General features: G+C 35.1%; 2 protein-coding genes across 3 annotated transcripts in view; both read left to right on the top strand.

Moving 5' to 3' along the window:
• Positions 1-25,889, top strand: tbca (tubulin cofactor a). The gene is given in 4 exon segments (NM_201054.1): positions 1-162; positions 14,028-14,133; positions 20,075-20,161; positions 25,569-25,889. Coding segments are annotated over 4 exon segments (327 nt in total). The 5' UTR covers positions 1-109; the 3' UTR covers positions 25,650-25,889.
• The window catches only part of ap3b1a (adaptor related protein complex 3 subunit beta 1a), a 762,544-nt gene that overhangs the window by 248,980 nt on the left and 485,835 nt on the right, over positions 1-27,729 (top strand). The gene's annotated exons all lie outside the window — the stretch shown is intronic.

The raw sequence follows: 27,729 nt of genomic DNA on the forward strand, positions 1-27,729 counted from the left end.
CGTGTTGTAGTGTCATTGCTAACAGGCTAAGTTCTGCTGCTCGCATCTCTCGTAATAAACATTTTTTCCGCGTTTCCTTGCCTTTTAACTATTTCAAACTGCACGGACAATGGCTGATCCAAGAATACGACAAATCAAAATCAAGACGGGTGTGGTGAAACGGTAAGCAGACTGAACGGTCTTATTTTATGTACTAATGTCTTTAGGGTAAGGCCGCGGATTCGCCGCGGCACATGACAAACAGTCGCCGCAAATGCGCGCCCTACTGATGCAGAATCTGTAACTCTAGTCCGGGGCTCTGACAGCTGCTGGGGGTTTAGCCAGATGTCAAGTTCACTTCTCCAGCCACTTTCAGTGCCGTGAAAACTATTGAAATGCAATACATTACGGTTACTACTGGTTTATATTTGTGCATGGGTTCAATTTGTTATTACAAAACATAAGTACACATCAAAATGAGGTGTTGAATGAAGAATCTTACGTGAGAAAATGCCCTGTGCAATACATATTTCTATACACTGTCAAGCCAAGTTATTTACTGTTAATATTTAACTTTTTTAGGAATGACTAAATGTAGTTTGTAAATTTATATGGAAACTATGTTTAGTTGTTTGTAAATGTTTTTCATTTAAGTTTATTGTGTTGTGTTTTTGGCGTTTAGAAGTTTATTTCTTTGATTTTTTTTTCAATCAAATTATTTAATCAGAATCATTTTGTTTTATCATTAATGGCAGGTGTGGTTTTAGACACACACACACACACACACACACACACACACACACACACACACACACACTTACAGTATATAGAATTATAATAATTGGTGCAGACTTAAAAAAATTGATTTATACGTGGTAATAACTACAAAAAATACAATAATACATAATGTAGGCATGGGCTGGTTTAAGATTCTGGCAGTATGATAACCTTGGATTAAAACATCATGGTTTCATAGTATTGTGGTTACTGCTCTTAAATATCTGGGGGGAAAAGCAAAAAAACTGTTTTCCTCTTTGAACACAATCTGATTTATTTTGAAAAAATATTAAAGTTTTTGGAGCAGGAAACATGTCAGGCTAAATAATTCAAGTGAAACATTGACTTCTGCTGTCTTCACTAGTTTAAAAAAACAGATTTCTTTACAATTTAAAACGCAATCATTGAATATATTTTCTGCTGGAGATACTGTTTTCCTAAAAAACGGAAAAGAAAACAATCTTACATCTTTGGCTGTTTTAAAACTTTTCCAAACAAAACATGAGTGAAAATCAGGCCTATAAGTATGTAGTGTGAACTCAGCCAAAGTCACTTTAAGGCTAGTTATTTTACTCTGTGTCCATCTTTGAAGCACCTCTTGGTCAGTATATTTGGGCATTCTGTTTGAATGGGGAAACATCAAATTCTCTAAGACTGCTTGCCAAGCTTATGATTAAATTTCATATCAAATTATAAGATTGGGATGTGAAAAGGAATATGCCCATCCTAATAAGGGACCCCCCCCCCCCCCCATTATCAAAGTTATCTAATCTCATTAGCTGTTTCTTCACTGTATAACTTACACATTTTGATTAAAGAGCAACAAATTAATCTAACGTAATAAAAGCATTCGATTGCTTTCTTAACTTTTTATGCTCATTTAAGATGAAATAAGTTGTGTTTGAAAAAAAAACACCAAGATCGACATCTATAGATGTTATTATTATTAATTATGTGTATATGTCTGTTTAAAAAAACGCACCCAAAAGTCAGACTTTCGCTCCGCTTCAAATCCTATGTACAGAATCCATTTGGGAAATAGCGTCTATTTAACACTATGGAGCGCGTCAGCTGACAGTCATGCACCATTATATGACTGTTTTGAGAATTGCATGGGAGGGGTGACAGCACCTGTAATGAAACGGAAAGGCAATCGTGCCATTTTTATATTTATTTCAAAGTGTTTTCTTGCCTAAACAAAGCGAAAGCACAGAACAGACTCGCATTTAAGAGCAAGGGGCTTCCCCTAGTGGTTCGGAGGTATGGATTGTTTATAGGGAATGAAATCTGTAGACACATATATTTATATATGTGTGTGTGTTTGTATATTTTATTATTTTTATTTAATTTTTGGTTACATCACATTGTCATTTTTTTAAATTGTCTGTTGTATTTAGAGAAAAGTTATGCTGAATAAAAAGTGCATAATTATGTTTGGCTTTTGACACATTATTCAAGATTAGTGCCTATAGGAATAGCTGTTACCTTCTTCCTTTTTTTGTTGTGGGGCCGGTGAAAATTTTGGCAGGGCAAGTTAGAGCCCAGTTAGAGCGGTTTGTTTGGCATATGTGAAACAAGCAATCATGCTAGGATCCGCGCCAACTCAATCGCTCCGAGATCGCTTGAGTGAGGTGGTCTCGGCTTGATTGAAATGAACTCTAGAGCGGATCGATTGCAGTGAGAGAGCGATACCAAGTGCGGTTATATCAGTGTTTTATGGATATGTAATAGGTATACGGCAATATGAAGAGAGAATTATGAGTAAGGCGGGAAGTTTTGCGAGTCTCCGCGATGCCCTCAAACGAGTGATATACTTCCGGTAATCTCGCGTCTCCCTCACAGTCCTCAAATAGTCTACGTCGCGCACCCTTCTCATCCCTCCCCACCGCATCTCTCCTCTTCAGACACGTCGTGCACCTCGCAAACACCACCAAACCACCACCTCTCCTGACAGCTGTTCGGGACTCTCCAAAATAAACTCTGACACTGACCAATGTGAGGAGAGTTTACTCGCACGTGATTTGTTTTAGCTCTTTTGGTCCGATTATAAAACTTTGCAGTGTGAAAGTGAACCACTCCAAGAGCAAAGAGCAACAATGTAACATTTGTAATCTCTGTTTCGGAACAACTGAATCGATTCAAGGGTGCTTTCACAACTACACTTTTGTTTCGGAACCTGTCTCGTTTGCCCAGTTCGTTTGGCATATGTGAACAGGGCAATCGCACTCTGTTTCACACCAAAGTAATCGCTCCATGACCGCCTGAGTGAGGTGGTCTCGGCTCGATTGAAACGAACCGTGGAACGGTTCGATTGCAATGAGAAATCGATCCGATCTGAGCGCGGTTATATCACAGTGTTTTATGGATATGTAATAGGTATACGGCTATATGAGAAGAGAATTATGACTAGGGCGGGAAGTTTCGCGAGTCTCCGGATGCCCGCAAACGAGTGATGATCTCCCGGTAATCTCGCGTCTCCCTCCCGGTACTCAAATAGGCATTGTCGCTCACCCTTCTCGCCCCTCCCCACCGCATCTCTCCTCAGACACATCGCGCGCACACACCCTGTCAATCACCACCAAACCACCACCTCTCCTGACAGCTGAGCGGGACGCTGCAAAATAAACCCTGACACTATGACCAATGTGAGGAGAGTTTACTCGCACGTGACTTGTTTTAGCTCTTTTGGTCCGATTAGAAACTTTGCAGTGTGAAAGAGAACCGCTCCAAGAGCAAAGAGCAACAATGTAACAATTGTAATCTCTGTTTCGGAACAACTGAATCGATTCACAGGTGTGAAAGCGCCCTCAGTTTACCCAACTATGATGTCTGAGAAACCCTGAAATGTGAATGATTCATAGGTCTAAAATCAAGCTTTGATTGAAGATTACCAAAGCAAACTTTTACTTTTTAGTGGATTAATTTACGCAGATTAATTAATTAATTTAAGAATAACAATGTGAGCTAGCAAAATAAACATTGTAAATTTTGATCAATACATATGATCACATTGGCATTGATTGATTTTGGCCTGTGCCAGGAACAGTCCCTAGAAAAACCACGATCATAGAAGCGCTTAATGAATGTTAGAATAGTATTAAAGTTGGTCATTTGTGTTCTGCGAGTGTCTCTGATCTCACCTCATCCCCTCCCTCTCTCGCTGCTCTCCTCAATCCCCATCTGACTGCTGTTTGCATTGATTGACCAGATGAGGGCCTGATTGAGATGGGCCTGTTTGATAGGGCTGGTAATGGAAGTGTGGGAATGATTCTCAGTGGGATTGAGAAAGGGAGAGGGTTAGGAAACAACTCGCACACCATGCCAACACAGGAGACAACATCGTAATGAGCCGCACCGCCATAAGAACCCAACGCTGGCCTGTCAAACTCAGCTGATGTTCACATGAGGGACCAATCACGGCTTGGTGTCTGAATTCATTTATGCTGAATTTGCTTATTGCGTGGGCACGGTTGGTGTCGATTGATGGTTTTATGATGGAACATTCCCGCTGTCAGGCCCAGCGTCGGCAGACACGGTGTTCGTGTCTCGCAGACATGTTTCTTCTGGATTTCCCATCTGTTTTTTTCTCGCTCTCTGTGTGGACGGTCCAGCCATGGTATCGATTCGAGCGAGTTGCTTTGTTTTCTTTCAGCTGGGTCTTTAGGTCCTATAGATTTGTCTCCGATTCCTCTCCCCATGCGAGCGCAGGCCTCTGCGGTTCACTCAGACCGGGGCTTCTCAGCTCCAGGTCAGATAATTGATTTTGTCCACCTTTGAACGCCGTATTGCTGAATTGCATTTCTTCATTTGTCAGGCCCATGAGATGTTGGACTGCTTGATGGTCACATGGTTTACTCATTGCAAGTCTGTTTGTATGTTTACTCCATCTTAGTCTCTTCACTTGTTTTTCAGTGAATGCTGATGGGTAGTTGACAAATAGGTAGTTAAAAAAAAAAAGAATTGCATTATGGGATGTGGATCTTGGCTTTGTTGACATTTGATGATGAAAATTCAACTGTGCAAACAGCAAAGTGACTATTACTAAACTTTTAGTAGTTTGACTTTGAAGTAGGGCTGCACAATATATCGTTTTAGCTGCATTAATATTGCAATATGCGCTCCTGCAATAGTCACATCGCGAAGATGTGTAATGTTGAATCTGAATTATAGTTGACCAGGAGCTAGAAGTGTATTTATTCACTGTATTTACAGTATATGGAATTTATGCGATTTTATGCAAAAAACAAAACAAAAAAAAAAAACAGTTCTTACTGAGAGTTTTAGTCTTGTTTGTTTCTAGTCCAAATATCTACCTTTCAAAACTAAATCAAGATCATTTATTACTTGCCCTACTGGCAGATAATTTAGCTTTTTTGAAGGAAAACGTTTTGTGTTATTTCTTCTGACGGTAAAAACAAAACAATATTTTACTTGCTCTAAGAATGTTTTGTTATTAATTTAGATTAGAAATGAGACAAAACAAAGTAATGAAAGCATTGTTTGCATTGATTTTATTTAATTTCTGTACCTGAATATGGTAAAACTCCACAGAAAACCATCTCCTGAAATCTCGCTATATTATCGCAGAAAAATAAAAAATCGCAATATCAGATTTTTCCAATATCGTGCAGCCCTAATTTGAAGTAATATATTGTATAAGGAATAATATAGAGAGAATTACATCTGTAAAATGACAGTACTTGCTACCAGGTTTTTGTGTAATTTACAACACCAAATGAGAAATTAAATCACTTCAAACTTATAAATGTCAATAAAAGTCACTTTTTCAATCTTTTCAAAATCAAAAATTGTTGGAGAAAAGATTAAATGGCCACAATGCAATTCAAAAGCATAAATAAATAATAGTATTAAAATATGAATCCCAAAAAAATGGAAAATTGTTAATTTGTGGATATTTTTTACAGTGTTTGAAGTCAATTTTTAAAAAATAATATAAAGGGTTACTAACTTTATTACATTTTTCTCTCTTTTTAAATACATTTGTACTGAACTGTAACTTAAAGAACCAGGTATTCGATAAGGTAAGCACATTTTGATTCTCGCATAGTGAACGGCAGTGAGCATTTTACAGTTGTATCTATCTGCCAGGACATGTGACAATGAGTACATTTACATGGTCACCAATTATCCAATTACTCTGATTAAGAGTCTACCATGTAAACAGCGATTTTTCATTAATTTAATCTGATTAAAGTCATAGTCAAACTAAACAAAAATCCAATTAAGGCTTGTGGAGTATGCCGATTTTAGTGGCATAATTGTAGTGGAGCTACAGACATGTAAACACCTTAATCAAGCTATTACAATTGTGTAGGATTTTCACAGCATTTTGCAAAAAGACAGTACATACACACACACACACACACACACACAGCTTTTTAACACTATTCTCTGCACCTACCGAGTCAGAAGGACCAGACACCTACATTGTGAAATGCAACGTCAAAAGGGGAAATAAAAAAAAAACTAAAATTTTTTTTTTTTTTTTGCCAAATCGCCGAGCCCTAGCATACGGTATCAAATTCCATTAAAATACCACTCTTCCAGCAGTTCATACTTTCATTTAATATCTTGTTTGTCACAGGGGTCATGCATGAAATGTTTCTGAATGAAAGTGAAAGTGCCAAACTCCAGTTAAAGTTGACAAATTAAAAACGAAACACTTGAAATTATGTGAAACTCCAGAGAAAACATGGATAACGTAGAGAAGCAATGTTAGTTAAATTATGTGCGATAACGTAAAAAGGGATCATTAAAGAAACATTCAAACAGCAACTCATGTAAACACTTTGTTCATCATATTTAATTACTGATGTCCAGGTAAACATAGTCATTGTTGCCATTGCCATTTGAGACGGTCAGACCATAGATTTTGAGATTTGGCTCAAAACTATAAATAAAATTATAGCACAGCAATTTTTATAACAAGACGTGAGTGACAAAGAAATGTTTAACAATTTACTGCATTTTAAATGATGACAATGCAAATTATAGTCATTTTGTCATGTGTGACAGTATAAATGCAATGTCATACCTACAACCCTGCTGCTGATGTTTTAGAAAGTTGGATTGTTGATATTGTCAAGATAGGATAAATGCTAATTTTTACATATTGAAATACTTTATCCTGTCCATTTAGGAGTGCGAGTACAGTGGTTTCATGGTGAATTCAGAGCATTGAGCATTGCTTTATTGCAACATACTACAACCACTATGATTGTGAACTCAGAAGTGGTTTAAACCGGGGGTTCCCAAATTTTTCAACCCACTACTCCTAAAATAACAATGCCAGTGATTCGCGACCCCTAATATCCTCTGAGGTGTTTATAAATATATAAACCCTGCACAACAGTGGACACATACCAACAGACCCAAGTCTATTTATCGTTTAATTTTGGAGAATGCCACTCGGAGACAACCCTTCATGTTCAGTTGTGGCTGGATTTTTTTTAATACATGAGTGACCTAAAAAGGTGTCAAAGTTTAACCTGATGCCATAAAATCAATGTGCTGCATCTGACGCTATTGCTGTGTCTTTAATGTAGGTTAATTCCACTAGATTTAAAAAATGTATTTTATTTTTGGATGTCACCAAGAGACCCCCACTTTGGGAGCCATTGGTTTTAATAGAGCGTATTGCAATGGAAAGCCCTAAATTTGATAATAATGCTAAGGGATATGAGAAAAATCTTATACCATGATACAAATCATCTCATATCCTTATAAAGACCACAATACTTTTTTTTCTATAAAAAGTAAATATTTACCACATAGAAATCCTATTTATTATTTACATTTTAATATATATACTCAAATGTACTCATTCATACATTATTATTTTTCCAACTTTATTTAAAACTTTAGGACAAATGTTTGATTAAAAATGTAGAAGTACTAAATAAATATGAATAAATTATTTATTATTTAACTTTTTTTTAATGATTACGTGGCCTAACATTAAAATATTGCAAAAAAATAATAAAAATGTAAATGTTGTACTTTATAATTTTGCAACTTGCTCACCATGCTGGTGTTCACGTTTCTGCCTGAACCTATAAGATTGCATGCCAGTAATGAATGTAAACAATGTATTTAGCGACACCACAAATAAACAATAGAGCATTGAATAATATATGTTCATCTATAATGCTCTACATATATGAGAACATGTCTCATCAATCTCTCATTTAAAAGAATATTTTCCATAGGAAGCTCTGTAGGGCTGTACGATTTGGCCTAAAATCAAAATCTCGCATAAAGTGAACATTTTATCTCAATTACGATTAATAAACGATTATTTTATTTGTTTATGTTTTTGCCCTCATAGTTCACTGACATGTTTTTTGTGCTCATATATTACAAGACATTTTTTTTTGTGGGGGTTAATTGATTCTTAAAATAATAAAAATAAACATACACTATCTTCTATGGTTATTTATTAAACATTAACGCTGAACAACTGAAATAAAAACATACATTGCCTCTCTGCGACGCCCACTGTCATCACCGCTACCAAACCAACAAATAACAAAGCCTGCACTACACGTCATTGTGACGTGTAATTAAATTTTTTTGAGAGGTGCACAGTCATGTGAAGGCTGCACCGGACTATACATGTGCCCTTTACAGAAATCTATTTATATAATAAGTATAAATCATAATAAAATAAGTATAATTCGGCCTTTACAGTGCGGGGTCATGTGACGCAACACAAGGTAGGGAAAGAAATTGAAAAAATTTAATTTTGAGAAACTTTTAAATGTCGATTTTGAATACTTTTCTATTAATCGGCCAGAAATAAAAGCTTTACAATATTATATTTGTGCATATAAATTGGATTTTTCAGTACTGAAGCCAATTCTTTAGCTAATATAACGTAATAACATATAATTACAGTGCAAAATTATTATCTCATGCATTAGGGAAAAATATTAAAGCATTTAAAAAGAGCATTTTGCAGTTTGTAATTTCTTCTCAATATTTCGCATGAATTTAAATGCATTATTCTATTTCTAAAGCTGTTTGGTGACTAAAATATTATTAAAATATTATTAATTAATATATCCATTTGATAAATCTGTTTTGTTCAAATGCACCAAAATATATTAGCTATATTCACTGAGAATTTAATAAAACTATTCATTTTCAAAATGGGGTGTATGATCATTTATGTTGAACACTGTATATCATCATTGCACAACTCTTTTTGATACAAAGACTGAATAGTTTTTTTATAGTAAATGTCACTTTGGATATAAGGTGCATGATCTATTGTTAAAACTGTCAGTAAATTTCAAATAATATTAATGTATCTAAAAATGGCCGTGTTTTGATTGGCTTGCCAACATGTTGTAGAGTGGTTGTATTATGTTTTCATTTTTAATGGTTGTAATTTTTACGGAAAAGCACTGTCAAATGTGTCGGTTCTTCTGGCTATATTTGCTGATGCCATGTTAACATATTGTAAAACCTCATGCTGTACAACATGTGGGTCCTTGTAATGTCAGTTAATTACCACCTTCAGGTCAAGCCCCTCTTGTAGTGCTACATCCCTGAGTTTTTAAAATCCTCAAGAGGCTCCGAAAATCAAGCCCTATGAAGTGGTCAGGAAAGATCTTGTGTCAAATGTTGGCAGCTCAGTTCTCTGCTCAGCCTGAAGCATTTAGACCAAACATCTGACAAAATATCAGCTGCATGATTTAGGGAAAATTTCACTTTGCAATATATTGTTTAGCTGTGATTTTATGAAGACAATTTCACCAGATTAGCTCTATTTAGAAAAATAAATGAGAAATTCAAGAATTTTGATTATTCTGGAGGAGCATGTTATATATATTATATATATAATAAGATAGAAGGAAAATATTTTACATTGCAGTATTTAGGTACAGAAATTGAATAATCAAATGTAAAACAACACTGTATAGTCTTTATTGTATGAATACCTCAATAAATGCATCTTTATTAGAGTTACAAACAGTACAATTGCTTGTGCCTGAATACGTTAAACTCTCACTGGCCTTAAAAACGCATGCAACTGATAAACATTCACTTCATTATGGTTGAACTCTTCAGTGAATCCAAAAATCTTCTGGTTATGAACTGTTGCTCCAGGAAAACTTTAATCCCAACATATGAACTTATGGAAATATAAATTTATATAATCTAGTTTCAAATGAACAATAATCTACATATAACTGAAAAGTAATATGCTTTGGTTCTTTCTGACTACTGGCCAAGCCAAAGTGAAGCAAATGCTACGGGCAGGCTTTTAACGACTCTGTTTTTGTCTTCGGGCGATACTTTCAGGCCAAAGAAACCTCTTTTGTTGATTAACTTTGGTGGTCAGTATATGTGCAGGTTTCAAACACCTAAATGCCAGTTATCATGCTGACTCCAATACTGAATTTGCATGCTTTGTTTAGCCATCTCCCTTCCTAAGAAGACATTACAGACAGGACATCTTTGTCTTAATTCAGACTCGTGATAAAACTCACAGACTGCAGACCTAATATAGGCTCCTGCAGACACATTGACTTCTTGAAGACGCTGTATGACTTCACTGCAGATTAACCAACACGTCTTAATAAAGAAATTCTTCTGCTTGTTCAAGTCTCCTGGACTGGGTTCTCTCTATTTCACTCAGTTATTTTTTTACAACAAACTTAACATTGCACTTCCTGCGATGTGACTATGGCGGATGCGCACATGGCGATATCGATGCTGAAACCATATATTGTGCAGCCCTAATGTCAACCTATTCATTCGTCCTGGAAATTAGCTGTTTTTACAGAATTTTCTTCCCCCTCTGGCCTTGTCAAGTAGATGGCGAATGGCCTAAATGAAGCTTCTGCCAATCCTGTCGTCTTCTCCTCCATTGCTTTATTTTTTTCGTATTCTTTCTGGTGATGTATTCCAGTCGCTGTTTTCTGGCCTAGCTCAGCGGATGCACTTAATAAAATGACAGACGTAATTTGCTTTTGTCACCGGGTCTCGCCGCGGGCCTGCCGCCTCAAAAATACAGTATTAGAGGGGAGAGAATGTGTGTGTCGAGTCTAATTCTTTTCTCTATTTTCCAGAGAGATGCTTTTTCCATTAAGCTGAAGGAAGCAGCCCTGGCAGCCCCATTTACAGCTCCTCAGCTCCGCCCCTGCTATAAGCAGCTCCCACATCACCCCGCAGAAACACCAAATTAACATCAGCATGACACTTTTTCATTAGCCTGTCCCTCACTTTTATTAGAATTATGCTACACCCCGATCTTTCCGGCTTCGCTCCCCCTCTGCTTTTTTTTTTTTCTTCTGTGGTCTAATTTTTGCGTGCATGTCAGAAAAGCCTTACCTTGAGCATATGCTGAGAATTGCAGCAGGGCGTTGTGATTGAAGCCTGTTAAAACCAGCGTAATTGACGTAAAATATGACATATTGTCGCAGGCGGAGGCGAATCTTACAGCATGCGGCCCAGGCTGGCAGTATGTTTGATTAATGGAGAAGTGTCTCTCGCTCTCTCTCTCTCTTGTCCTCGCTGTCTCTCACACACACACACACACACACGCATACACGGCTGATTTTATGAAAAATGAATTCCGCAACGCCATGTCGTCCCGACAAGCGCGCAGGCCGCAGACGGAAAGCCGCTATTAGCTAGAATCATTATCAATAGTGATATTTTCAAACTCCATTACGGCAATCAGGCCGCGAATTTATTCACTGCGTTTAGTTCATTTGGCCATAATTGATAAATAATCAAAATTTATCAATGTACTCGCGCCGCGTTTTCACTAACAATCAAGCAAAAGTGGCCCATTTGCCACCTGACTTGGTCCAAATTAGGGACTAAATTGATGATCAATTAATCCTAGTAGGGGCAGTACAGTGTCTTTTGTGAATGTGTGTGTGTGTGTGTGTGTGTGTGTGTGTGTGTGTGTATGCATTGGAGAGGGAAACAGACGTGGTTAAAGACAGATTAGCGTAGCGTTTAGGAAGTGGCTGATGCAGTTTAGCGCTGTGGCTAACAAGCATGCAGCTTTCCTCAGACTGACAATATAATCATTAGGAGAGAGGATTGGGAAGGCTGTGTTTACAGTGGGATACAGTAGGATTTTTAGGCGTGTTTATGGGTTGAGAATTTGTGGGGTATCTTTTTTAATGTTTTCATTTTACCACAGTCCAAACAACTAATCAATTTACACTCAAATGATGTTTGCGGTTTGTTCAAACTACTTGTTTAAAAAGAGGTGAAAGAATGCAATTTTTGAAGGGACAACTTAATTGTTTTATGTTGTTTTCCTATCACAAATCGATTGTGTTGAACTCAGTATTTTTTAGTGTATGGTTTGACCTGTGATTGGAAGCACATCAGCAGTGTGTTTATTTTGCTGGAATTTAAACACACATATATTATAGATTGGATAACCATGTCGGAATAAGGTTTATTTTATGAACTTGCTAATTGATTGGCCCAAATTGAGTCTAAGAAATATAACAACTCTTGACTTTGTGTTAGTACAATTGTTAGTTTCTCCATGCACAGTTGAAAGCAAAATTATTAGCCATCTTGATGATTTTTTCCTGTTTTTTCCTCTCCTTTTTTATTTATTTATTATTACTTTTTTACTTCTTTCAAATATTTCCACAGCGATGTTTAACAAAGTTTTCACAGTATTTTCTATCATATTTTTTCATCTGGATAAATTCTTATTTCTATTAGTTTGGCTGTTTATCTTTATTTATTTCTTTTTTTTTTAGCTATTTTTAAGGTGAATATTATTACAGCCTTTTTTCTGTAGTTAACCTATAACCTAGTTAAGTCTTTAAATGATACTTTAAGCATAGCTGAATACTATTAATGAATAAAAAATTACTTATTAAAACTATTATGTTTAAAAATGTGATTTGAAAAAACTCTATAAGAACAGCAAATATTTGAAAGAATAAAACATTTACAGGAGGGCTGAAAATTTTGACTTTAACTGTAAGTTTGTAGGGAATTGTGAATTGAGATTTTTGTAACCCAAGTATTCTCAGAATGTGCCGATATATGGTAATATCTGGCAATATGGAATAAAGATAATGAATTGATACTTAGAACCCGATAACCCTTATACACTGTAAAAAAAAATGCTGGATTCCACACAATCATTTTGTGTTGGGACTACATGAAGGAATTAACTTAACTTACACTCACCGGCCACTGTATTAGGTACACCTTACTAATACTGGCTTGGACTCCTCAGAAATATTCCTCAGAAATTTTGCTTCATATTGACATGATAGCATCACGCAGTTGCTGCAGATTTGTGGGCTGCACATCCATGATGCGAATCTCCCATTCCACCACATCCCAAAGGTGCTCTATTGGATTGAGCTCTGGTAACTGTGGAGGCCATTTGAGTACAGTAAACTCGCTGTCATGTAAAAAAAAAAAGACATGGCATGTTATTCTGCTGGAAGTAGCCATTAGAAGATGGGTACACTGTGGTCATAAAGGGATGGACATAGTCAGCAACAATACTCAGGTAGGCTGTGGCGTTGACACGATGCTCAATTGGTACTAATGGGCCCAAAGTGTGCCAAAAAAATATCCCCCACACCATTACACCACCACCACCAGCCTGAATTGGTGATACAAGGCCGGATAGATCCATGCTTTCATGGTGTTGACGCCAAATTCTGACCCTACCATCTGAATGTCGCAGCAGATCGTCTTGACCTTGTCTAAATGCATTGAGTTTCTGACATGTGATTGGCTGATTGGAAATTTGGGCAGGTGTACCTAATAAAGTGATTAGAGTAAGTGTATTAGCTTTTACAAAGTTAGGTAGACCGAACATTTAATGATTACGTTGCCACAATAAAAGCTCAAGAATTGTGTTGTTTCAGCTCATTTTAAATAACTAGTTTGAACATTGTAGAGGCCGTTAAATAATTTAATTTGAGTCTGATTACAAACACAACACCAACAAGTCCAATAGAGGATAGCAAACCTTTACTGCAGAAGTCAAGCAACTGGTTTAACTCAGTTCTATAAAATCACAGGTAAAATGAAAAAATAAAGATTGGTAATGTGAAACGTACAGACATCTGTGATTCCCTGATTTTGGCAGTGTGAAAGTTTTGAGAGATCTGCGATTTAGCTAGTTGTTTGTCTTCATTTCGGTAAATTCCTGACAGCATTGGTTGGACAAATTAGTATTGAATTTTTCTTTTTTGTAAAACTCGCCTCCTGTTTTCTCTTTCTCTGTCTCTCAGTTTGGCCAAAGAGGAGGTGTTGTACATAAAAGAGGCAAAGCAGCAGGAAGAGAAGATTGAGCGTCTCAAGGCAGAGGCAGGAGACGAGTATTTAATCAAGAAACAGGTAAAAAGAATAAAGCAGCTGGAAAACCTCATGAGACTCGCACTTAACACATCATAGAAGTGCTGTGGTGAAAGTCCATGACTGAAGACTTTTTCTTTCTTTTCTTTCTTTCTTTCTTTCTTTCTTTCTTTCTTTCTTTCTTTCTTTCTTTCTTTCTGTCTTTCTTTCTTTCTTTTCTTTCTTTCTTTCTTTCTTTCTTTCTTTCTTTCTTTCTTTTCTTTCTTTCTTTCGTTCTTTCTTTCTTTCTTTCTTTCTTCTACTTTCCTCTTTTTGATTGTCTTTTCTTCAATCCTTTCTTTTTTCCTTTTCTTTCCTGCTTTTTCTTTCCTTCTTTTTTTCATTTTTTTGTTTATCTTTATTTCTTTGTTTTCTTTCTTTCTTTCTTTCTTTCTTTTTTTTCTTTCTTTTTTCTTTCTTTTCTTTCTTTCATAATTTTGTATTTCTTCTTTTTCTTCTTTTGTTCTTTCTTCTCTTCTAATTTCTTTTTCTTTTCTTCCTTCCTTCAGTCCATCATTCCCTTCTTTCCTGGTTCCTTCCTTCTTTTCCTCCTGTTTCTTCCTTTCTTTTTTCTTTTCTTTCCTTCTCTTCTTTTTGTCTTTCTTTTCTTTCTTTCTTTCCTTCCTCCTTTTTCATTTTTCTTTTTCTTCTCTTTCTTTCTTTCTTTCTTTCTTTCTTTTTTTCTTTATTTATTTTCCTTCTTAATATTCTTTCTTTTTTTTCTTTGCCTTATTTTCTTCTTCCTTTCCTTTTTCTTCAGAGGCTTAACATGGGAATATTACACTTCACAACCAAAGTCAAATATTTACATAAATTACCCCTAAACTCTGTTTTTTTTATCTTTGGGGATTTGTTTTTTCTGCACTTTTTAGCTGTGAAAAAGTATGTCTGTTTAGGGTTAGGTTACTTTATTTAAACCAAGGTAGATTTGTTTTGCAGTCAAGAATGATAAAATTAAACAGCAAAAAAAGCTATTTTACAATATACACTTAATAGTTACAAATTTAATTGAAAACTAAATTTAGCATTAATATATTATGAGTTTTCAAAAACTGATAAAAAAACTGTTCCAGATTAAATTAAAACATGCAAATGTGCAGTTATTCTGAAAAAATAAGGATTGTTATAATAATAATAATAACATAATAATAATAACAGTAGCCATTCGTTTGTTACAGTTAAACCAAACTTTTATTTTGAGGGGTTGTCCTGCATAACTTTATGTGTGCAGATTATACACACACTAGTCAGCATCACAATTTATTAAGCACTTTTGATGTATTTAAACCATGGGCCAGTATACGGTTCTGACGGTAAGATAACCTTGGATAATAATATCTTGGTATAGTGATTACTGCTCTAAAATAAGTTCTTTTTAAATAACTGGGTAAACTTTTTTTCCCCCCATTAAACCCAATTTTTCATTAAATAATTTGAGTAAATCAATGACTTCTGCGATCTTCATTAGTTTGAAAAACACGGATTTCTTTACATCTTGAAAAGGCAACTTTGGATATCCGTCTTTTATTTGGATTTAAACTAAAGCCACTGCACTGTTCAGGTCTACAGCATGCTTGTATGTTGCTTTATAGGCGACATGTCTGTCAGATATTTGGTGAATATATATTAAACAATTAAACCATATCGAGGTTATTACATTAATGGAAACAAATAAAAAAACAAAAACTAAAATTTAAAACATTTTTGTTAACTGAAAAGAAAAAACAAAAATGAAGCTGTATTGTGTACATAGAAAACTGACTAAAACTAACTAAAATTATAGCAAAAACTTCCTTCATTTTCGTCTTTGTAAATGTATTTAATATATAAACCTACTGTATGTCTTTTAGAGGTAAAACTGTTCACTGTTTTTCTCCTCCAGGTGTTTCTTGCTGTTGCTCCTACTTGACAGCAGCACAGTGAAAACATTAAATATGACCCAAGCAGGCACTTAAACTATTAATTTATTACATTTGTGTCCTATAAGGGGTTAATTTATTTTCGTGTTAGTGATCCTGATTGCAAATGAACCATTCTTTTTAATCGAATCTTCTAAGTTTACAACTTAAAAAGGCCACTTTGGATATCTGTCACTGCACTGTTACATATATATAAAAAGTGTAAAAACAACAGCAAAAAATACATGTACAACAGGAGAGGTATAACAGAATTTTTTAGTTATTTTAAAACCTTGACTTTTCCAAATCGCGGTAAACCTTGAAACCAGTTGTAATCCCATGCCTGATGTATTCATCCATTATTTGCCAAATTCTGAGTTGAAATTCCAAGTTGTATGATTGGATTTCTCAATTCTGGCTACATAGTCTAATTAAACAAATCATTTGCATCACTGACTGAATTCAGTAGCCTTTATTAAAGCTCATTTTGTTGCAGCCAACTGGCCAATGACACCAAATTCAATTTTAGTCACATTTAGGGCCTTGCTCAAGTTCATTTAGACTTCAAATATTCACCGACTATAAAGAGAGTAAGTCATCTTTAGGGTTAATATCTGAACGGCTGGCCTACTGCTACCAGGCTGATCTTCTGGCCTGTTGGTGAACGAGACAGAGCTGATTCAGTATGGCAGCGCTGTGGGTGAAATCAGGGCCAGTTTTAATGAGTTTTAATGTGCTGATGCAAAATTAATGACGTTATGTAACTTTAGAGGAGTTTTGTAATTAACAACACATGCTGCTAATTTAGAGGTTCTCCAGGAGTAGTGGCCCATGTGCTCTCTCTGTCTCTCTCTCTCTCTCTTTCATTATCTCTCTCTCAATTCAATTCAAATGAGCTTTATTAGCATGACTTGCACAGTATTAGCAAAACAATATTTAATGCATGAATATTGAACAATTATATAATAAAAAAAGTTAAAACTTTGATAAATCTGTAAAATAGTTAGGTAAACGAAAGATGTATTTTCTTCAAAAGTAGGGATGCACCGATAACATTTTTTTTGGATCCGATCCCAATATCAAAATCCCGATATTGTGCTGTTTGTTTTTTTTTTTTTGTTTTTTTGTGATACTCAAATGATATGTCTTCTTTAGTAAAAAAAAATAACAGACCTATAGGCCTACTGTATATGATAGACGGCATAATCTAACTAAAAACATGACACTTACTATAAACTATTGGCTACTTTAATTTGAGCATTACTTTTGACATTAATCTGTTGTGGTCTGGCTTATGTTTTCTTTTTTAATATTAAGATTTTTTGTTGAAATCTGCAATAGGCTTCCACTATTGACCCTGATTGTTGGTAAAATAAACAGCCTTTTAGCAAAACCTGATATTTTCCTGCAAGTTTGAAGCAGACTAAACTAAGGCCAGTTTTACTTAATAAGCATTCCCTTGCCACAACTCGCTGAAACTGAAAGCAGGTCTAAAAACTATTTTTTGTCTGAAAAGTTATCTTTTTGAAACTAATTTCTTTTGTTATAATTTGTTGGTTTTAATGTATTTTTTGTTGGTCAGTTATAAAAAAAAATGATCAAGAATATTTGATGTAAAGTTCAAAACAAGGTCCGCTTATATGCTTCAGTGCACAAACTGACAAACAGATCTGTTAAATAAAATATTAATATAAATATAATGACAGTGAAATATTCAAAGTTTTAGAGTAGCCTATATTAGGCTAAATAATGTTGTTAATGACAATCCATATTGCGCCCATCAGTTTCACTTTTATTCATTTGATCAACTACTTTGAACACAATGAGCCAGGCTTTACAATCTATTAGCGACACTTATTAAACAACATTTAACATATTCCCCTCAGATGAATAAACTAAGTCGGAAGGATGAGAGAACAGAAACTTATTGTGAGAATAATTTTACAGAACGGTGCATGTCACATCTGCGCAGCCGGTGCAGGACTGAAGCGCTGAGACACATCACGCACATCTCTCCGGGATCTGTGGACCCATCCTAAACAGCATCACAAAGGGAATAAATCAGTGCGTTGAGGTTCTGTCCAATGTATTTTTGAGCCTTTTCTAATTCAAAATTTCAGGTTGGCCTACTTTGTGTGTGAAGTGCAGGTAATAACCCTCTCTACTCCAGTTTTGGAAATGCAATCTGCTGATCTAACAGACACAGCGCAACAGGATTTAGAAACCGCAATAAATTCCTTGTTGCAGGTCAAAATGAACCCATTTAATGCAAAACTAAATGCGTTTCTCCACTGATTACTTAAACTAAAAGGAACAAATAGTCTTGAAGAAAGTTTTTCGAGTTGTCATGAATGCAACACGTAGTTTAAATTGTGAATGAATGGAGAATGATTGACTGTATTGGTGTAACAGCCGAGAGGAGAGGAAAAGTCACCTCATGCCAGTAGGTCAAACGTCCACATGGAGTTAAATGGAGTTAACTTTCATTTTCTCCGTAGCAGTGAAATGGGGGCTTCTGCTGTAGGTGTGAAGCCTGTTTCACACCACAAGCGTGAGCAGAGCTTTTTTTCCCGCCGTCCATCTTAACAGCTTTTATACTACACGCAGAAGCATCATGTCGGCACTAGGGTTGTAACAATATACCGGTATGATGGTCTACCACGATTTGAATGTGCACGATTATCATACCATGAACAATTGCATATCAACGGTTTTAACCCTAAAGACCGAGACAGCCACCCGCGGCTAAAAATAAGTATTGCTCTTAAATGTTTAATAACTTTTGATCCGCTGATCCGATTCATACAATTCAAATATTGGCATAAAGAAGAGAATCTCAGCTTTCCAGTGCTGTATCACATAACATTCACGGACTTTCAGAGGCTCCGGAATCAGTGCGGTTACGTCATCAAAATTTGACAACGCTGATTTGACAAAGAAACGCTCGTCACTGTGTCTCCGGACAAACCAGACATGATACATTGATGCATTATCCCTCCTCCATGCCCAGATTGGTTCAAACTCGCTATATCACAACCAATAAGCATAGGTTTCGCTTTTGTTTGTGGACCAACACTGAGCTTTTTGAACAACACGGAATGAGAGATAGGCATACATTTATGCGCGGCTAAATAAATTGCAAAAAAAGTTTTGCATGAAATAATTCTCATACTAAGTACTTTTGCATGCACAGCAGCACAGAAACATGACAAAACAGTGACACAGCAAAGACGAACTGCTGCTCTTGCTGTTTTCAAAAGACGCAAATGAAGGTGCAGCTGTTTGTCTGCATTGCACACAACCATATCCAAATCCATATCCACAGACAACCATATCCATGCTGGCACATAAAACCTAAGGATGTTCCATATTGAATCTTGTTTCGTTATGTAACTATTTATAAGATAGTAAATATTTATATCTATATTTTTACTGAGGATTTGCACCATGTTTATTTGGACTTTATTTGGACTTTGACACATTATTTATTGTTTTCTTATTTTTTTATTTGTTCATTGTAAGTGGTGTTGTTTATAGTAACTGAAAATATATTATTTGGAAAAAGTCAAATTTGCTTCACTGTTCTATTATTTTGTAACATTTGTAACATACCGTATACCGCGAAACCGTCAAACCGTGGTATTGTTTTAGACGATTATCATACCGTAAAAAATTCATACTGTTACAACCCTAGTCGGCACAAGGCATGAGTGTTACTTAAGCAGCAGTGCTGCGATAGTTTCGGCGCTATGTCTATTTTTGTCGTACTGCTTTCGCTCAATTAAACTGACAGTGCATAGATAATGACTAAAAACACATTGAAAGACATTCAAAAGTAGCATTTTACCCAATAAATGCAACAATAAGATCCACAGATTTTTATATAGCAATCAAATTAACTTAAACAATTAAAAACAGCAAAAAAATTCAATATTCCCCTCCCTCGCCATAGAAATCTACCGCAATATACAGTAGCGCAAAAGAGACAAATGACGCAAGACAAATACTTTTTTTTTATTAATCTCTCTGAAATGTCTCTTTAACAGATGGAGGTGCTGCAGGAGTCCAGAATGATGATTCCCGACTGTCATCGTCGTTTAGCAATGGCTCACGCTGACCTGCAGCAACTATTGGTGAGAATATCGAAAACACACACACACACACACACACACACACACACACACACACACACACACACACACACACACACTATTATTAAATTGATCTGTTTGTTTGTAAATTGACCTGGCCATTGTTACTGTTTTACATCTTCCGGGGTATTTATATTTTATTATTTATAATGATATTTGGCGCCAGTTAATCAGGAAGTGACAATTTTGTACGCTTTGACTCGTTGGATGGAAACGCTACTTATTTCACACATCTTGTGAAAAAACACACAAGTGGAAAAAAAAGGTTGTTTCTTTTTGGCGTTTTGCAGCATGCTGTTTACACTGCTCATATGCGTTCTGGTCTAAAAAAGGAGGTGTGTTTAGGCGCATTGCTGGCACATTGCTATTTTGAGGAACTAGAAATAGACTGTACTATAGACCAGCTGAGAGCAGGTCTAAAGTCCAGCGCAGATCACGTTAGTTGTGCGCCTCGCTTACACACTGCTTAATACACACAGGATGTACAGCAATACGCAAATATCTTTACAAATGAAAAAGAATTAAAGGAATAAAATGTTACAAAAATTATTATTTTCTACATAGTTATAAAAACCACTGCTTTCATCTTTATATCGGGGGCTTTTTCAGTTTATTCATGACAATTTGCTTTTGTATAATGTTATTATATAATAGTAGTATTATTTATTATATGCATATTTACATTTGTTTTATTAAAAACAAACTAAGATTTGTCCACCTGTCGGGTTTTAGACCATATGTCGCATAGCATGCGTGTTTAGATATAACTCGTTTAGATATAACTAGTTTTTTGAACACACTTCGTTATTATTATTGTTTATTTATTCATTTGCTGTCAATTAGAACAGAATTTAGAAATAGTTACGAAACAAATCTTTTTGCTTAACAAACGAAATTACTTATGTAGGCTAATGGATGTCTGTGCGTACAACACCTTATCCACGAAAGAAAGTGAAAGTAAAGAATGTAGATGCTCTGTTTAACTGTTTTCTCGCTAGCGAAGTGTTCAGTTTTTCCACTTACATAGTCCGTCATGTAAATAGCAAATGCGTCATGGCGTGACACAACTGACTTTTAAAGGGAATGGAAGATGAGACTCTGTCTGATGGTGTCTCAAAACACACCTATAACTCATTAAGAGAATAAGCTCAACCCTGTTAGACCAGGCGCTCCAGCGCAAAGCAGATTTTTGCGTCCTTAAAGCGTTTGCGCTTTGGACTTTGTGCCTAGATCGTTAAAATAGAGTGCCATATGTCTGTCTGTACAATGAATGCTGTACCATCTCCCTGTTTGTTAACATTAACAGCAAGTAGAGTATAACAGGGATCACATTAAAGAAGAGGAAAGTGGAGAGATAAAATAAAAACTGTGCTGGCACGGGTGCATTTTAAAGGCTTAATGCTAAATCTGCTGTTTGTGTTTCTCTTTTTTTGTGCCTGTGTAAAATTTACTGGTGCACTAGCAGAATGAAGCCACACACACAGACACACCTGTGCTGCACTCATTTCAGTTCATTAGTAATGTTGTCACGGCAATGGCCTCCATAGAAACCATCGTCGATCGATTAGCATTGATATGACCTACTCTTCTCACTGCCTCCATTACATTTTCACACTGTGTTACGAGTGTGTGCGTTTGTCTGAGGCGCTTGTGTGTGTGATTATCTGACAGCTTCACTGAGTGGATTAGCTGTTTTTGGTGATGTAGTTAGTCTCTCTCATTGTGTTACTGTGATCTGATTTAGTAACTCACACTGGATGGAAAACTCCCACTCGTTCTGCCTATAGTCCACTTCAGCTTTGTATTTGTGGCATTTAAAGCCTTAAAATCGGTGTAAAATACATGTGACTTTCAGTTATTTTCGACTGAAGTGATGTGGTGTGTCATGAAATATGAGGGTGGGTCCCGATTAATTATTCTGATTGTGATTTAATAAATTTAATTATTCATCTTGTTAATTAGCACAAATGTTTGTTATTTAATTTTACTGTATGATCAACTAAATTTCACACAATGTTAATACCGCAATAATAGTAGATGCAATATTCACTTACCGGCCACTTTATTAGGTACACCTGTCCAACTGCTTATTAACGCACATTTCTAATCAGCAAATCACATGGCAGCAACTTAATGCATTTAGGCATGTAGACATGTTCAATATGATCTGCTGCAGTTCAAACCGAGCATCAGAATTAGGAAGAAAGGTGATTTAAGTGACTTTGAACGTGGCATGGTTGTTGGTGCCAGATAGGCTGGTCCAAGTTTTTTAGAAACTGCTGATCTACTGGGATTTTCACGCCCAACCATCTCCAGGGTTTACAGAGAATGGTCTGAAAAAGAGAAAATATCCAGTGAGCGGCAGTTCTGTGGGCGCAAATGCCTTGTTGATGCCAGAGGGCAGAGGAGAATGGCCAGATTTGTTGGAGCTGATAGAAAGGCAACAGTAACTCAAATAAGCACTCACTACAACTGAGGTATGCAGAAGAGCATCTCTAAACACACAACACGTCCAACCTTGAGGCAGATGGGCTACAGCAGCAAAAGACCACATCGGGTGCCACTCCTGTCAGCTAAGAACAGGAAGCCGAGGCTACAATTCACACAGGCTCAACAAAATTGGACAACAGATGATTGGAAAAACGTTGCCTGGTCTGATGAGTCTATTTCTGCTCCTACATTCGGATGGTAGGGTCAGAATTTGGCGTCAACAACATGAAAGCATGAATCCATCCTGGTGTGGGGGATGTTTTCATGGCACACTTTGGGCCCATTAGTACCAAATCAGCTTTGTGTCAACGCCAAAGCCTACCTGAGTATTGTTGCTGACCATGTCCATCCTTTTACAACCACACTGTACCCTTCTTCTAATGGCAACTTCCAGCAGGATAACGCGCCATGTCATAAAGCGTAAATCATCTCAGACTGGTTTCTTAAACATGACAATGAGCTTACTGTACTCAAATGGGAGCACCTTTGGGATGTGGTGAAACATCATGGATGTGCAGCCGACAAATCTGCAGCAACTGCGTGATGCTATCATGTCAATATGGACCAACATCTCTGAAGAATATTTACAGTACCTTGTTGGATCTACTGTATGGCACAAAGGATTAAGGCAGTTTTTAACACGGGTGGATTTAGTGAATTGGGACCCTAGGCAACTCCAGCCATGGGGCCCAAGTATTAATGCACCCTTTCTACTTTTATTATTTTATATTACTCAATCATCTTTTCTGTGTTTTATCTTAATGCAGTCTTTACATTTTGAATGATTAGTTTTCTTAAAATGAATTTACAATAAAAAGGTAAATATATATTTATTAATTTATAAATTTGACTGCTGGACTGCTCCATGATTGGGGTGGTGGATATTTTATTTTATAACATTATTATTACATAACATTACACTATTATAATAATATTCATTAATTTTCTACCGTTTTTCTGGGGCTGGGTCGCGGGGGCAGCAGTCTTAGGAGAGACCCCCAGACTTCCCTCTGCCCAGACACTTCCTCCAGCTTCTCCGGCAGGATCCCGAGGCTTCCCAGTTTCCATAATAATATTATATTATATTAAATAATATTTAATTATGTAAACAATTCTGTCACTATACAAAATATGATATAAAATGATGTTATAAATAGTTTATAGGTGTAATTTATGTTTCTAGACATTTATTTGTGGCCCCCAGATTTCCTGGGGCCTTAAGCGTCCGCTTACCTCGCTTATTGGTTAAATCCGCAAAGGGGGTCCAACCCGGTACTGGTAAGGTGTACCTAATAAAGTGGCCGGTGAGTGTATGTATCACAGACGTGATTTATTTTATGTATTGATTGTTTATCAAAATTTGACGTATCAGATGCAGCCTTGCTATTTATGCTATTGGTTGAAAAATAAATACTTCTAAAGGCCACAGCCAATCAGAGTCAGAATATCTGCTGAGTGTAAGGGTTTAAAGGTAAAATGTTTGCACCTCGACACAGTTTTTTCAGTTTGAGTTAGATTAAATTAGATCTGAAAAATATGTTTATTTTAATATCCTGAAATAAATTATTTAAAACTGCTAATAAAAATAACAATTCTTTTAAGGCAAATGTTTTATCATTAAAACAAATTATTGCAGTACTCAACAACATTGCATATTTTTCCAGTATTGTGCAGCCCTAGAACGGTCAGATATCATTTCTTAAAGATAATATTGAATTGTTCTTTTCATTTTAAACATTATACTGTCTTTTTTCATAAGACTAGATGTGCATGGTAAGAAGAAACTATATAGATGAAAACAAAACCAGGACCCCCTCTTCTATCTCCTGCCACCACAACACATGACAACCTCAAAACATTATCAGTTCTGAGTCTGCCTCAGAGGTGAGTGGGCTTGACAAACCACCTGTAGAAAGCGTGCTCATTCATCTCTGGCACTTCAACTGACACTTACACCAGTTTTTGCACATTTGCACGAGACGCTTGCTTACAATCACTACATCTCTAAAAAAAAAGCAATACATTTGATAATTCAGTTACTGTACCTGAAAATATGACTACTGTTTAAGTCTGCAGAAAACCATAAAGGGTTGCTCATTACACTTTTATCTTTGCTCTTACCTTATTTTTGCTGCAATTTGTTTGAAACACTCCGCTACAAATTATGCCACTCTTAATTAATGATTTAATTTATAATAGAGCTGTTCAAGCCGTCTGCTGAAATTGCATTCATATAGCAATCTGTATTGAAGAACAGTAAAATTTCCCAATGCCAGATTTTTCTAATAACATACAGCCCTAACTCCCCTCTTTACTTTTGAACTTAATTCTCTGAGCACTAACAGTTTCACTCTATAATTAGCACTTCTTGTATGTACTGCCTTTTCCTGTTGAATTCCTGAATACCTCACCAATTGTAAGTCGCTTTAAACAAAAAGCGTCTGCTAAATGTAAAAAATGTTATGTTTTATTATAATTTTTTTATATAGAAATTTTGTACAATTTATTTGTTATAATTTTTATTTACTTTATATATATATATATATATATATATATATATATATATATATATATATATATATATATATATATATATATAAGTATATATATATATATATATATATATATATATATATATATATATATATATATATAAAGTATATATATGTATGTATATATATATATATATATATATATATATATATATATTTATATATATATATATATATATATATATATATATATATATATATATATATATATATATATATATATATACTTTTTTATATTTATATATATGACTAGAGTCCAAACAGAGCCAGAATATGAAAATCATGTACAGATTTTTGACTGAATAATGAAGATTCAGACCATGACTTTTAAGTGCTTTTATTTGCAGGAGACAGAAGAAGAGCTGGCTGAAGCAGAAGAATACAAGGAGGCCAGGACTGTTTTAGATTCAGTCAAGCTGGAAGGATGATGGACACGATCACACAAACACCCACAGATGCTCACAAACACACTGACATCCCCGAGTGTCCATTGCATTCCTTCTGACTTGCTTAGCGTTTCAGCTGCAAGGCTGTGTTTACCGATTCCTTATGTTCGCATTTCATAGGTTTTTGTATTGACTCATGATTTAATAACACTGTCTTCTCCAAAGCCTTCTGTGATCAAATCTACACAAACATGAAATAAAGTTTCTTTTTGCTAGATCAAACCCTAATGTTTTTTTACTGGTGTATAGAACAATCTTCAAGAATCTTAATATTAGTTTATATATATTTATAATTAAAGGCAAAATTATTACCCCTACTGAGAAATTTATTTTTTCAATTATTTTCCAAGTGATCAGACAGAGCAAGTTTTCAATATTTCATGTAATATTCTTTCCTCTGGACAAAGTCTCATTTCTTTTAGTTTGGCTGCTGAATTAAAAAAAGCAGTTTTTATTTTAATTTTAAGGTTAATTTTAATCTCCTTTTTATTATTTAACTTTATTTAATACATTTTTTATAGCTAAAGAACAAACCACTATTGTCCAATGCTTTGCCTAATTATCCTAACTTGCCTAATCTAAAAATAAAAATTAAAAAAAATTCATTGGATTTACTCAATTTTAAAGAAACTAGTTGCAAACAAATTATGTGGGCTGAATTAAAACACACAAAGTAATGTTACACTGTAAAACCCAGTAAGTTAACAACAAACCATTTAAGTTCAAAACCTAATTCTGATGAGTACTGTGAACCTAATCCATTTTAGTACACGAAACCATTTGAGCCAAACTCAGTAAACTAAGAGAACTCATACCGATTCAGTAAAACCCATTAAGGTAACTCAAACCATTTGAGGGAACTGATTGCAACAAACTATTTAAGTTCATAAACTTATTCTGATGAGTGCTGTGAACTTAATCCATTTGATTAAACAAAGCAATTTAAGCACAGTAAAACACAACAAATTAAGAGAACTCATACTAATTGAGTACTGTAAAACCCAAAAAGTTAAGGTAACAGAAACCATTTGATAAAATTGAGTGCAACCAACCATTTAAGTTCAAAAACTAATCCTATTGAGTACTGTGAACTTACTACGTTTTAGTACACGAATCCATTTGAGCACAAAAAAACAAAATAAATTAAGAGAAGCCATAGTTAAGTCATACCATATTTTAATGGGAAGCTGTACAATATTATATTTGTGCATACAGTTGAAGTCAGAATTATTAGCCCCCCTGAATAATTATCACCCCTGTTTATTTTTTCCCCAATTTCTGTTTAATGGAGGGAAGATTGTTTCAACACATTTCTAAGCATAATAGTTTTAAAAAACTATTTCTAATTTATTTTATCTTTGCCATGATGACAGTAAATAATATTTTACTTGATATTTTTCAAGACACTTCTATACAGCTTAAAGTGACATTTAAACTTAACTAGGTTAATAAGGTGAACTAGGCAGGTTAGGGTAATAATTCAAGTTATTGTATAACAATGGTTTGTTCTGTAGACTATCAAAACAAATTTTGCTTAAAGGGGCTAATAATTTTGTCCCAGAAATAGTTTTTTAAAAATTCAAAACTGCTTTTATTTTAGTCGAAATAAAACAAATAAGACTTCTTCAAGAAGAAAAAATATTATCAGACATACTGTGAAGATTTCCTTGCTTTTTTAAATATTTGGGAAATATTTAAAAAGGAATAAAAAAAATCAAAAAGGGGCTAATAATTCTGACTTCAACTGTACATTAGATTAGTCAGTACTGAAGCCAAATCTGAAGCTAATCTAACAAAAAAAAATGTACGATAGTGTTCCAAAAAACAGTATGTTGATTTGTTTTATGTATATGAAAATATTATATACACATTTAAAAAAAATTTAAACTAAGAGATGCAAAAACATTGAAATTTTTGTAGGTTTTAATTTTGCAATATTTCTCTTGAATTTAATTGTATTACCTTTCAATTTTGTAATATGTTTGGTGACTAAAATATTATTTTAATGAATATATTTGTTTAATAAATATATATTTTTTAAATACACCAAAAATACATGACC

This window comes from Danio rerio, chromosome 21 (genome assembly GCF_052040795.2).
Source record: "Danio rerio strain M-AB ecotype USA chromosome 21, GRCz13ab, whole genome shotgun sequence".
NCBI lineage: Eukaryota > Metazoa > Chordata > Actinopteri > Cypriniformes > Danionidae > Danio > Danio rerio.